Source organism: Eptesicus fuscus, chromosome 6, assembly GCF_027574615.1.
Source record: "Eptesicus fuscus isolate TK198812 chromosome 6, DD_ASM_mEF_20220401, whole genome shotgun sequence".
Taxonomy (NCBI): domain Eukaryota; kingdom Metazoa; phylum Chordata; class Mammalia; order Chiroptera; family Vespertilionidae; genus Eptesicus; species Eptesicus fuscus.
Genome location: NC_072478.1, coordinates 70,011,986 through 70,025,455, shown reverse-complemented (window position 1 = coordinate 70,025,455; position 13,470 = coordinate 70,011,986). Strand labels below are relative to the sequence as shown.

The 13,470-nt window shown below is 45.9% G+C and overlaps 1 protein-coding gene across 5 annotated transcripts in view; it reads right to left on the bottom strand.

Moving 5' to 3' along the window:
- FAM193B (family with sequence similarity 193 member B) overlaps positions 1 to 13,120 on the bottom strand; it is a 33,591-nt gene extending 20,471 nt beyond the window's left edge. For all 5 annotated transcript variants that reach the window (XM_028149706.2, XM_028149718.2, XM_028149710.2 and 2 more), the window contains exon 1: positions 12,824 to 13,120. In XM_028149706.2, coding sequence (XP_028005507.2) covers positions 12,824 to 13,024 — 201 coding nt within the window. In that variant the 5' untranslated portion in view covers positions 13,025 to 13,120. The remainder of the gene's footprint in view (positions 1 to 12,823) is intronic.
- Positions 13,121 to 13,470: the final 350 nt, after the last annotated feature.

Genomic DNA, 13,470 nt, shown 5'->3' with positions numbered 1-13,470 from the left:
GTGTGCCCAGGAAACTTTCCATAGCTACAATAAGCCCTAATAACTGCAGAGGAACAAAGTGAGGCCAATACCCATGTTCCTTCCCTGTAATGATGGTGACCATAGTCTTAAGGCAAACACCTGGACATGTAATTTTACTACAACAGAGCTTCTTTTCAGTTAGGTGTTAGATTCTAAAGTTACTATATTAGATGAAAATCTTCTGAGTAAATTTATTCTTGAAATTCTTTATATGGCCTGTGAAGTACAGCATATGTGTTTTAGGTATGACCGAGAATTCAAATGTACAATATACATTAACAATATACATTAAAACAATATAAGATTAATTGTTTTTTTTTCTGTTTTCTTTTTTTAATATAGAGACAGAAGAAGGGAGAGAGACAGAAACATTGAAGAGAAACATCATAGATTGGCTGCCTCCTGCAGTCCCCCTACCAGGGATCAAGCCCACAATCCGGGCAAGTGTCCTGACCGGGAATTGAACCATTGACCCCTTGGCTCAGGGATCGATGCTCAACCACTGAACCACAATGGCTGCTCTTTTCTTTTTTCTTTTAAAAGCAAATACAGAATTCTTATAAGTTAAATGTGTTACCAATAGACTGCATTTAGTGCCAGAGTAGGTGTGGCACCTTAATAAGTCTAAGGCAGTGATGGGCAACCTTTTGAGCTTGGTGTGTCAAACTTCGCCAAAAAACTGAGCATAACTCGGGTAGTGTGTCACTTTGAGGAAAAAACACTATTTCGCAAATGTTTCATCCTCAGGAGCAGCAAATGTTTCATCAGCAGCCGCGTGTCATCAGAAATGGCTACGCGTGTCAGTGCTGGCACGCGTGTCATAGGTTCGCCATCACTGGTCTAGGGTGTAGTGGAAACAATACTGGCTTTGGCATCCTGGGCCTCTATCACTTACCAGTTGTATGATGCTGGGCAAGTTATACTTACTCTCTGTCTCTTCATCTGTAAAATGGGATTAAGTCTGAACTTGTACGGTCAGCTGTGAGCATTAAACATGACAAAGCACCTAGTCTGGTGCCAGCCCCATAATATGTTGCTCAACATATGGTACTAATTATGAACCAGATGGGAGTGATAGAAAACAGTACTTAAAACCAGGATTAGGGTGGAAAATATAGAAATACAGATCACTGTATTTTATAAGAATGCAAGAATTTCTTAACATGCCATGACTCTAAGGTGACTTGTTAGACATCTTCATCTCTGCCCTCAACTCCATGAAGTCATTCCTTCAGTTCCCCAAATACTCTGTATTCTCCTACCTCATGCCTTTGCCCAAACACCCTTCCTTCCCATGTTTATCAATAAGGAGTTGGGCAGGGCTTAAATGCCCAGCTTAAATCCAACCTTATCCAAGCTTTCCTAGAGAGCTCCTCTTATAATTCACCTCCCTTCACATATCCCACAGCACACTGTGCCTTGGTTATAGCATCTGTGCCTTCCACTTAATTTATTTACCTATATCTTCTGTCCCTAGAAGGCAAGCACCAGGTCTGATTCTTGTCTGGTTCCCTCACAATGCAACCCAGGGCCTAGGCTCAGCTGGACACATAGTGGCAAAATCAAACCTGTTAAATGTTCCCAGTGCAATACTGCTGGCAGGCAGCTTGGTGAGACACCACTTGAAATTATTGCTTCCCACAAAGAAAGGCCATCTCCCTACCCTGGACCTTCACCCAAATTGTTCTAATCTCAAGTGTGAAAGAGTGTAAAATTGCATTCTTTGGAGATTATAATGAGATGCCTCTGTTCGTGGAAATAAAGTAATTTCCCCTATAGCCAAATTGGTACACACAATAAATGAGATTAGCCATCAATGGAAGTGAATTTATAGGACAGTTGAAGAGAAAACCACAGAGCCTGGGAAGCTAATTAACATTAACTGAAGAAGGGATACCACCTACATTGCATAAAGTTGCCCAGAGGATTAAGTGACATTAGAGATGCAAAGCTTACCTCAAAGGATCCACACAATAGACAATCTATTATCTAGGCCCCTGGGCTATTCTGTTCTTAATAAGTCTACACCAGGAACTAGCTTATCCACTGACCTGAGTTTGGTATACGTGAGTCCTTCTTTCTAGGCAACCCCTAAAACTGTCTTAACCCTCAGCCTTGGTGCCTGCACGTGGGTACAATGCCTGGTGGGGCCTGGGGACTTTTCTATCTGACATTTTCATCTCTAATTGACAGAGGCTGGTGAGAACCCCAAGCTGTGGAGATGTTATATTCAGTCAGTACTACCACTGTTCCTTCACATTGTTGCTTTGGCAGAGAAAAGCTCGGTTCGGAATTCCCTCTGATTGCAATCTCCTGCCATTTTCCAAATTCCTGGAACTTGTGACCCCTTATACCCTGAAGTCAACCCAGGCTTCCAACTAACTGTTCTCAAGATGTGTTGTTATCACCTGGCACAGTATTCCCCCACAAAGAATATGACCAATAAATATTTATGAAATGAATGAAGCATTCAACTATTTTTCTTCACCACAAAGGCTGGTGGAATTGATTCTTAAACCCAGCAGCCCTGGGCAACAACTAATTATTCCTTCCCACCTCAGTTAAAATTTCAGAGCCTTTGCAGACACAGGTCTAGACTTAGGCAAAAGGTGGGGGGGAAGGGAGGAAACGGTTCTAGGGGTTCTCTTGAGTTAAGATTTGCTCAAACAAGCTCCAAGATAATTCTACTTCACTCTCTGAGCAAAACCAGAATCTCTGGAGAGTGTGGGGTTACTCAAACGGGATCCATGTTATAGCACGCATATTCCCAGAGCAGTCAAGGAACCAGGTAAGCCCTAGACTATAACCACTCCCAGCCCTGGGGGTTGTTATGTGCAGCCATTAAAACCAGTATCTCTGCTCCCTCATCTGACCAGGCCCCAAGACTTTTCATCTAAGAAGCATTATGCTAGGCAGTCTAGTTTTTCCTGAATAAAAGAGATAAAAATCAAAGAAAGGAGAAGCCACTCTTTTCATAGAACACCATTTCCACTTAAAAGAATGACTAACAAGCTGATTATTTGAACTTAGGTTCTATCAGACATTTTCTAAAAAAAAAAAAAAAAAAAAAAAAGAACAAAATGAGCCTGTTACTTCAAGAAAAACAATTTATTTATGGCCAATGATAAAATTCAACCTTTCAAGCAAAACTTAAAATTTTGGAAAACTTGTATTCACCATAATGAGCTTGACAATTCCCCAATACTTAAAGGCTTTACTGATTTAATGGGAATTGATGTTAACAAATCTTATATAAAATGAAATGGGGAAACATTTGGAAAATCTGTATAGCTCAATAAACCTATTTTCCAAAGGATCAAAGCATGATGTTAAAGAATCACACATTGTCCTGGCCGATGTGCCTCAGTTAATTGGAGCGTCATCCTGAACACCAAAAGATTTCGAGTTTGATCCCTGGTCAGGGTGTGTATGAGAGGCAACCAATCTATATTTCTCTCTCTCTCTCTCTCTCTCTCTCTTAAAAAACAAACAAAACAAAAACAAAAAAGTCAAACATTGGTCAAAAATCCAATAATTTTAATGTAAATGAATATTTACACTTCACTGATATGGTCACAGATTCCACACTGCAAAGAACATCAACAATCATCGGGAAAGGCTATTAAAATACTCCTCCCATTTCCAACTAGGTATCTATATGAGACTGGATTTTTTAATATATTTCAACCAAAACAATATATTATAACAGTTTAAATACAAAAGCATATATAAGAATCCAGCTTTTTTATATTAAGCCAGACATTTAAAGTTTTGCAAAAATGATAACAAGACCATTCTTCTCACCCATTTTTTTAAAAATAATTATTTTTTCATTAAAAATTATTACTGTAACAGGTATAATACTGCTATTCTCAAATGAATTGGTAACTAAGTATTTTTACTTCCTCAGCTTTAATACTTAAATTGGTAGATATCAACAGATTTAACCAACAAAAGCTCTTCGGGTCCTCAATAATCTTTAGGAATGTAAAACGGCCCCAACACCAAACACTTTGAGAACTGCCAAAATGCACAAAAAGCAATAGTGATAAACAATGATATAGTTCACAGCATTACCTGGATAGCTCTTTGGGGCATGAATAAATTTCCACCCCAGCCTTTTTGTCCATAATTTAGGGATTAAGGGGAATAACCTGGGTCACCAGACAGCTGTCAAGGACTGTTCTGAAGCTGGATCGAATTTCCAGCACTAAACCTGCTTCTATTCCTCTCACGGGTTCTTTATACAGTACGTCCGAGAGTACATGTGCGTTTGTAGAGGGTTCCCCAAGACACATGCTGTATCTATACAGAGGCTCTGCAGCAGCTTCCAAATTCTATTCTGAAACGGCCCATTAGAGCACTCTACTCTGAAGGCACCAGACTCCAATAGCTTTCCTGTAACCAAGACAGGCAGAGGACAACAGTAGCAGCTAAAATTCCCTTCCAGAAGCAGAGAAAATAATGAATTCCCAGTCTAGAAAGACTTATCAGCTCAGTCATCACCATTTACTCTTCTGTTCACTCATTTATTCCCTCATTCGACAAACATTTTAAGAGCCCCTGACCTGATGCCAACCATTGTACTAGGTGCTGGAAAACAAAACTATATAGAGCTCCTGCCTTAAGAACACATGCCTAACCCAGGCAGGCTCATGCACTGTGTTGTCGATGTTCCCAACCTACCTGGATGCCTCATTCGTTCAAAGAATCAGGCAAGAACATAAATTAAAATACACAAATTAAAAATAAACAAACAAGCCGAAACCGGTTTGGCTCAGTGGATAGAGCATCGGTCTTCGGACTGAAAGGTCCCAGGTTCGATTACGGTCAAGGGCATGTATTTTGGTTGTAGGCACATCCCCAGTACGGGGTGTGCAGGAGGCAGCTGGTCGATGTTTCTAGCTCTCTATCCCTCTCCATTCCTCTCTGTAAAAAAATCAATAAAATATATTTTAAAAAAACAAATAAACAAAATAAACAAACAACCAGGATACTGGGCTTCTTTACTTAATATAAGCTTATTATTTCCTTCTTGAATATCTATCCAGTTAGATGATCTTCCTTTAGCTCCCCTTTCCTATCTTGGTCTCTCTTTAATCTCCAGGCTCCTTTCTGATTGAGCTTACTACCAGGGCACTCTATGGCCTCTGGCATTCATGACTTGGCCCCAGCTAACCTCTCCATGCTCCATTTCTACCTGAGAACCTTAGGCTCTATTCATACTCAGCACATCAGCACTACTCCTTGGCAAATTCCTACTCATTCTCTAAGATCCTGGTTAAAGGTCAGTAAAGATTTTGAAGGACCAGACTAAGTAGAGCTAATTATGTTAGTATTGTACCTATTATTTTGTACTACAGACATATTCTCTGTCCCCAAACTCCTGGTAGAATGGGAGCTCTTTGGGGGTAGGGGGTGCACGCTGGTCACTTAAGTGTGCCCAGGAACCTAGGCTTGGCTTGGACCTGGCACAAAGCAGGCCTTCACTGAACAAATGAACAGCCCTGACCAGGTAGCTCAAATGGTTAGAGCATTATCCTGATAAGCCAAGGTTGCAGGTTTGCTCCCTGGTCAAGGCACATACAAGAATCAACCAATGAATGCATAAATAAGTGGAACAACAAACTGATGTTTCTCTTTCTCTTTCCCTCTCTCCCCCTCCTCCACTTCCTCTCTAAAATTAATTTTTTTTAAAAAGGTGAAATAAATGAACAAATGCTTAAAGCCCATCTGGCTCATGTCTCAGCTGTCTACACAAATAGAATCTAAAACACAGCTGAACCGGACATGCTATGTTAAAGGCATGGCTGCATCACTCCAGGCCACTGATGAGGGCTTCACTGCAAAGACTCTCAAGCCATTCTTTTTTTTTCTTTTCCCCAGACCATTCTAATGCTGACAATCAGAGCTGCAGTTAATTCTCAGGGAGCTGATATAACAGTACCTCAGTGCCCTGGGGCTTTCACCCAAACTCCCATCCAGGCTCAGGTCCTCCAAGGAGGCAGAATGGTTGTTTCATACCATAAAGTTAGTTTGTGAAGAACCTACTCTTGTTATACAAGCTGAGTCAAGGAGAGGGTAGTGAGTATCTCTGACCTCCATGGCCTTCCACACCCACCCCCGCCCCTGCCCCTGCCCCGCCCCAGGCTAGCTCATCCATCAAACCTACCTCCTGGGTGCAATCAGCCACAGAAAAGCTGTTGTTTACTGACCAGGAAATGTATTACCTACTACTCTGTAACCCTAGCACAGATATATCATGGGTGGAAGAGTATGAATTTTGGAGACAAGACTGCTGTGAGTTCAAATCCCCATTCTGCCATTTTCAGTATGATCTTAGATGAGCCTCAATTTCCTCATTTATGATATTAGAATAAACCATACTTCACAGATTTGTGAGGACAGAAGGAAATAAATTATGTAAAGTACCTGGCCTGGGCCTGGCACACAGTAGGTGCTCAATACCCGTTAGTTTCTTTCCTCTTCTGTCCTGGAAGAAATGACAGGGAAACTTACTAAGTGAGACTTGTCCAATCCAAAGTTATTACTTGAAGCACAGGACAAAGGACTAGACAGGTGACCTTCAAGGCCTTTTTGAACCCCTCAGAATATGTTCTTTAGCTACAACTTTCTAATAAGGACCGGCCCCTTCTTTCTACCTTAGTTTCCCTATATTCATTTCAGAAGAGAGGCAAACCACAAGGAGAGCTGGAGATCTAAGATTCTTGAGTAGGGACTAAAAAGGAGATGGCCTATAGGACTGCAGCAGGGCAAAGAACCAAAGGGTACAAACACAGGGCCTTTCCTTGTCTGCTCTGCACACCTTGCCACAAAGAACCATTATCCTTAAATCACTCCCTCACACTTCCCTCTGCCTCTTCCTTTTTGGGATCAGTTTGGGTGTTACAACCGCCTAAGTCCATAGGCAGAATGAACTGTGCTTTGCTCTGGAATGCCCTAACACTTGTTTTACATATATCTTGAATAGAGCTTATCACAGGTATCCCAGTTGTTGAAATATACCTTCTCCACAACACTATGGGCTTTCCATAGGCAAGCCCTGGGTCCCATAGTTCAATGCATCCCAATCATTCAGTAGAGGTGGCAATACAAAGTAGACACGGGTCACTCTAGCTGGTTTGGCTCAGTGGATGGAATGTCAACCTGCAGACCAAAGGGTCCCAGGTTTGATTCCGGTCAAGGGCACCTACCTTGGTTGCAGGTTCCTCCTCGACCTGGGCCCTGGTCAGGGCTTGTGGAGGAGGCAACCAATTGATGTGTTTCTCTCACATCAATGTTTCTGTCTTTCCCTCTCTCTTCCACTCTCCCTAAAAATCAATAGAAAAATATCCTCGGGTGAGGATTAACAAAAACAAAAAGATAGGCATGGGTCAATGTTCTGATATATAAAGAAGATTAGCAGTTGCAGAATATCAGTAATAAGGAAACAACTGAAGAAGCAGGGAAAGTTTGTTTTTTGTTTCTTTAAAACTAAGGCTGTTTCTATTCCTGCTCCTCCCTGGGAGGCCCCATTCTTTAGATATTCTAGGCCTCTTTTCACTCTCCCATGAGTTGGGTGCTTTTGCCTCTGGGTCTCTATTATGCTTCCTTTGTTTAGACAGTTTCTCCCATTTTGTCCTCAGGAGAAACTTCTCCTCAACATTGAAGGCACTCTGAAAGTCTGTGCATCCTCAGCATCCAGCATCTTATCTAATAAAATCCTATCTGATAAAAGGGTAATATGCAAATTAACTGGCACTCCATCACAAAGATGGCAGCGCCCATAGCCACAAAATGGCAACGCCCAGTCCTCTCAGCCCCGCTGGAGTCCCCCAATCCTGGGGGGGGGGGGGGGGGGCGGAGGGGGCGGGGAGGGGGAAGGCCCCTGAGAGTGGGCAGCGTGAGCGGCCTGGCGGAATGCTTGCTTCGTCACCGCTGCGATGAGGCAAGCGTTCCGTGTCCAGCCTCAGATGGGCCTCTGGGCCGCAGAGAGCCTCTTGGCAGCGGGTGCGGAACGGCCAGGCCCCGCAGAGAGCTACTGGTGCATGGATTCATGCACAGGGCTACTAGTCTATAATAATCATAGCTACCACCTGTGTTCAGTGCTTGACATGCAGTACTGGCTAAACCAGGTGTCCTCAAACTACGGCCCGTGGGTCACATGCGGGTGTTTTTGCAGTTTTGTTTTTTTACTTCAAAATAAGATATGTGCAGTGTTCATAGGAATTTGTTCATAGTTTTTTTAAAACTATAGTCCGGCCCTCCAACGGTCTGAGGGACAGTGAACTGGCCCCCTGTTTAAAAAGTTTGAGGACCCCTGGGCTAAACCCTGTGAGCCTGGCATCACTGTAATTTTATACATGAAAAAATAAACCAAGAGGCTGAACTAGCATTTGAACCTTAATGCAGAGGAAGCAATACTCTTCTAGCCTTACTGCAATTACTATACATGTGTTCTCTAGACCATGAGCCCCTATGGACAGGGACCAAGTCTGATTCATTTTTGCACCCCCAGCTTGCCCAGTGCTTTGCACAGATCAGGTGTCTCTGTGTTTGCAGAGTAAATGAGCACCCAAGTCAAAGAAGAGGAGGACTGAGCATGGTGTGTGCAATGGACTAAATAAATGACTGCCAGCCTGGCCCAGCAGTAGGGGCAGGTAAGAACAAAGTGGTAGGAACTTACTTGTTTTATTATAATTTAGTTTAACAGCCATTTTTTGAGCAAATAAGAATGATGCACAATAAATACCCCAGAAATGAATTAAAACATCACCCCTGTCCTCACAAATTCTAGGTTCAGTAAATAAAGGTTAGGATCTTAATAGTCCATCTAATAATCAGATATTGAGCTTATAGCTCTGGGATGTTTTAAAGAAATTAAAATGTTAAAAATCTTGGCAAGTAAGCCTTTATCTTCAAAGGCCTTTTGGCATTTTTACATAGTGAATTTCTATGGGCTTAAAAGAAGAACCAGAGGCAGCAGGAATCCCCCCTCAGCATCATTTCCCCCTACATGCAATGAAAATGTCCAGGCTGGGTGGCGGTGATTTTAAGAAGGAGGTCCCTGGGTATGTGTGTCCTGAATAAAGACCCCAGCACAAAGGTCATAATGCTTGCTGAGTAGATTAAACATAATGAGATGGTTTTAATAAAGACACTGACTGATTATCTGCTCCAGTCCCTTGAGGGAGCAAGTTTTAACTCTGAGCAGTGGGGGAACCCTATCTCCAGAGTCCCTTTAAACTAGGCTGGGCACAGTCCCAGGGGATGCTATAGGGAGAGCAGAGATGGGAAGGGTAGCATGAGTTCAACCCCCAATAACTGCTGATTTACAGTCTAACAAGTCTCCTGGGGGTTTACTGAGCGTGCACATCTGGATTACAAACTGAATGGTCCAAGGAAACCTAAAGATGGCCAGCAGAGCTGGCAGGTGAGAACACTGACTTTGGATGGGCATGTGGCACAGCTCCTGCCGCACACAACCTCTGACTCCTGCGCTTGTGTGAGCCTTGATATACTAGGTGCTATGTGGGTTGTTTCACATTCTTTTTTGAAGTTACTGATGAGGCTTAGAGAGGGGAGGAACATGCCTCGAGTCACAAAACCAAGAGCAAGAGCTTGAGCTTGGAGTTCACCCTGTCTGTAACACTGAACACTATTTCTTATGCCTACTTCAACTGCTTTGCAAGTTTTTTCCCCTTTGCTAATAAGGCAGTAACTATCTTCTTGTGAAGGGAGGATTTCAGTTCTTTAAATTTTTTTTTTTTTTTACAATATACAAAATAAATTTATTACCAGATGGATTTGGGTTCTTAGTGAACAGATCAATATACTTTAGTGGCCTGAAACAATTGGAAGTAGACTTTAGGGATACCAATTAAGCTCAAGATACTGCATTTAAATGTGTACATGTTATGTAAATGAGTGGAGGGGATTTGATGAAACCAGAGTGACCTATGAACCTTAACTCAGAGGAAGTGAAGCTTATTGCAATTACTATACACATGTTCTCTAGACCCTGAGCCCCTTGTGGGCAGGCACTGTGTCTGATTTAATTCTGCATCCCTGACAGCCCAGGGCCTGGCACAAATCAGGTGCCCTTTACATGCTAAAGGGAGCAGACACCATTCAGAGACTGCAGATTACTGCCTTTGTGGAAATGTGGGTTCAGCAGCAGCAGTTGCTGCAAGCAACAGACTTTTAGAGTTTTAAGAGATGGCATAAATCCAGTTTGAGTTCAAATCAAAACAAAACCAGAAACAAAACGATGTGTGACTTGGGGCATTAGAACCTGACTGTGGACTGGAAATGGCCCGATTTGCCATCTTGGGCTTCAGCTCAGCACAGAACACTGAATTCCACTTTACTTACCCACTCTGTGTACATAACACAGGGTTATAAATGGCAATGGGAACAGAGATCCTCGCCTCTGATCCTTTCAGCAGGTGCTTTTCCCCGGGTACAAAAACCTGCTTCTGGCATACAGAACCCCCCCTCCCCAGCAAAAAAGTTGGGCACAATCAGAAGAGAGTTTGTCAATCTGTTTAGTCTCTGTGGCTATAGTGAAAAAAAAAGAAAGGAAAAAAAAGCTGTGTTAAATCCCCCACAGGACACCCTTTGGCGGGGGGGGGGGGGGGGGGGGAGGGTGCACTGAGACCTATAGTGGGAGATTTGGGCAAATGTTTAGTTGTTCTGCGTTTCTGTTTCTTCATCTGAAAAAATGGGGTAATAGTATTTATATCCTTCAGTTCATTCATTAACATTTGTTAATCACCAAGCATGGAGTATAATGATGACAGAGATGGTTCCTGCACACTCAGAGTTTATGTAGCAAAAGCAGACCAATAATTATACCAAGTTAGCTCATCAGATTTGTGCTTAATGCTAAGGAGATACAGGGGTGGTGGGAAGATTAGAAGTAAGGTATGTAAATGCCTGGCATGAATGAAATGGAAGGTTAAGCAGTGGAGTAGGTAAGAACATGTTGGGAATGTACCATGTTAGTGAAGGTTATAGCTCTTAGGAAAGATGCATCCTAAATAAAAACTAAATGATTAAGCCACCATCCAAACTTTCTGGCCATGAATACTTTGGACTGGCTAAGTGGCAGGGGACCCTAAAGTATTATTGTATGGTTTGAATGAGGAGAGAAGACAATAGCACCCTGGCTCTCCCTTCCCCCACTCTCCCCTTTTGGATAACAGCATTCCCAGAGAGGGGAAAGAAAAAGCTAGAAGGGGAAGCAGCTTCAGGGTCAGAAGTCAGACCAGTTGAGGGTGGGTTCCAACCTGGGGAGTCCCATTCCTCTAGAACCAGTCACAGCCCAGGGTAGGGGATGGGGGTGAAGGTGGGGCTTCTGACACTCAGTACGTAGTGATATTTTCATTAATTAAAAATTTTATTGTGATCTGAGATACAAAGGAGACCAGCATCAAAACTGGGTGATAATAGGCACAGGTTCTCAACAGATTCGTTCTCTCATTCACCTAGTTCTTTCTACTCCATGTCAGAAAGGCCCGGGCTAGGTGTGGAGGACCAGGTAGAAGACAGACTGTGCCCCTGTGGAGTTCACAGTCCGGTGTAGAAATAGACACATAAACAAAATGTTTCATCACAGAATGGGGGGTGATACCAGAGGAGAGCACTGGGGCTGTGGGCACAGAGGGGTACCTCACACAGCCAAGGAGGTGAGGACTTTCTGGGAATGGTACCCCAAATGGCATCCCCACTCACATGCACAATTCCAGAGATTCTACTAGAAGGCTGTCAAGAGCCATGCCTTCTGGCTGCACCAGCCTCCCAGAGTCCCCTGCTGCTCGATGCAGTGTCTGCAGAGCCAAACGCATCTTCAGCCACGCCTCAGCCTCATCCGGCGCCGCATCGGACCCTCCAAGACTCCTGCGGGAGCCTGCCTTCCCTGGCAAGCTCAGCCAAAAGACCAACTCATAACTCTTTTGTCAAAGCAAGCTTAGGGCGAGCCACCCAGCCCCAGGTGCCACGACCCTCCCAGAGCACCCGTGGCTCCTGCCACCCGGGCCGCTTGGTGAACACTGGCAGGGTACCTCCCCTTAAACCCTTTGCCCAGAAGAAAGTGACCTTCTTCCAGGAGGCAAGCTGGAAGCTTTGGCGAGTCCTCTGACTGCTCACTCTCAGCAGAATTCGCCAAACCCAGGGACCTGAGGGGCAGGGCAGGCGTCTTGTGGGTCAGGGGTACAGAGGAGAGAACAGGTAGGCTCTGCAGGGTTTCCACCTCAGTGCAGGAGCCTCACCAGACACTCTTCTGGACAGCCTGGCGCTCGGCTCCAGCTGCCCCGCCGGGCAGGGCGGGGAGGGAGGCCCCGGAGACACACGCCGGGGGCAGCTGCTGAGGGGGCAGTGACTGCAGGCAGTGAGGGGAAGGGGTGGGGCCGCTCTCAGGGGGGAAAGGGAAGAGGCTGCATGCAGCCTTCCAGGCCCCAGCGCCTGAGACGGCCCGTGGGTGGGTGGGTGGGGACTCAGGTGGGCCTGGGGACAGAGAGCGGAGGGCTGAGCTGTGGCCTCCGGACCAGAGCTGGTGCCAGGGTGGGGGTACCACCAGGACGTCTGGCTTCTGTTTCAGCCGGGAGGCGGCGGGAGGGGCAGGCAGCGTGGTCTCAGAACCAGTCGGGCCGTGCCTCCGCTTTGGGGAGAGGGGTCCAGCCTCGACTCTTGCCTTGGCAGAGAAAGCCTCAGCCTCGGCCCTGGGGGTAAGATGGTCTGTCCCCAAACCCGTTCCGACGGAAAGAGCCGGAGCAGCCGCACTCGCCTCGCTCGCTCCTACCTGCCCCAACTTGGGCTCGTCCTCCTCCCTGGCTCCATCGCGGACGGGCTCCGCCGGCACTTCGGGGGGCCCTGCACCCGCTCCGGCTTCCAAGCTCGGCGGCGGCGGGGGCTCGGGCACCTGAGGCTTCTGCGGCCCTGCGGCCCGAGCCCGCTCGCGCCGGCCCGCGCCTCCGCTCAGCCTGCTCCGCCTCCGAGTCATGCTGCTGCCCGCGCCTCTCCCTCGCTCCACTTGCGCCGCCGCCGCCGCCGCCGCCGCTCCCCTCTCAGGACAACAGCCAATATGGCGGCGCCCGGCTCCCCTTGGCCGCTGCCAGCAGGTCAGAGGGCACGAGGAGTCCGCGCCGCCGCACTAGCCCCCGAGGCTGCCTGCGCCATTTTGAATAAGGTCGCCACCCGGAGTTCCGTGGGAGAAAGAACGTGGTGGGGAGACGCCCTCCGGGTCTCGCGACGTGCGCGAGGAGAGGGTGTCCGCTGTGGTGAGCGCGCCGCCCGGCCCTTGTCGCTTAATACCGTAAATGGACGAATGAATGAGTGTCTGCATTGCGACGGTGCTCTCACACCCGTCACCTGACTTCTCACACGCACACGGGGAGGCAGGTACGACCGTTCCCACTTTGGAGCGGCGGAAATCCAGGCCTCAGAAAG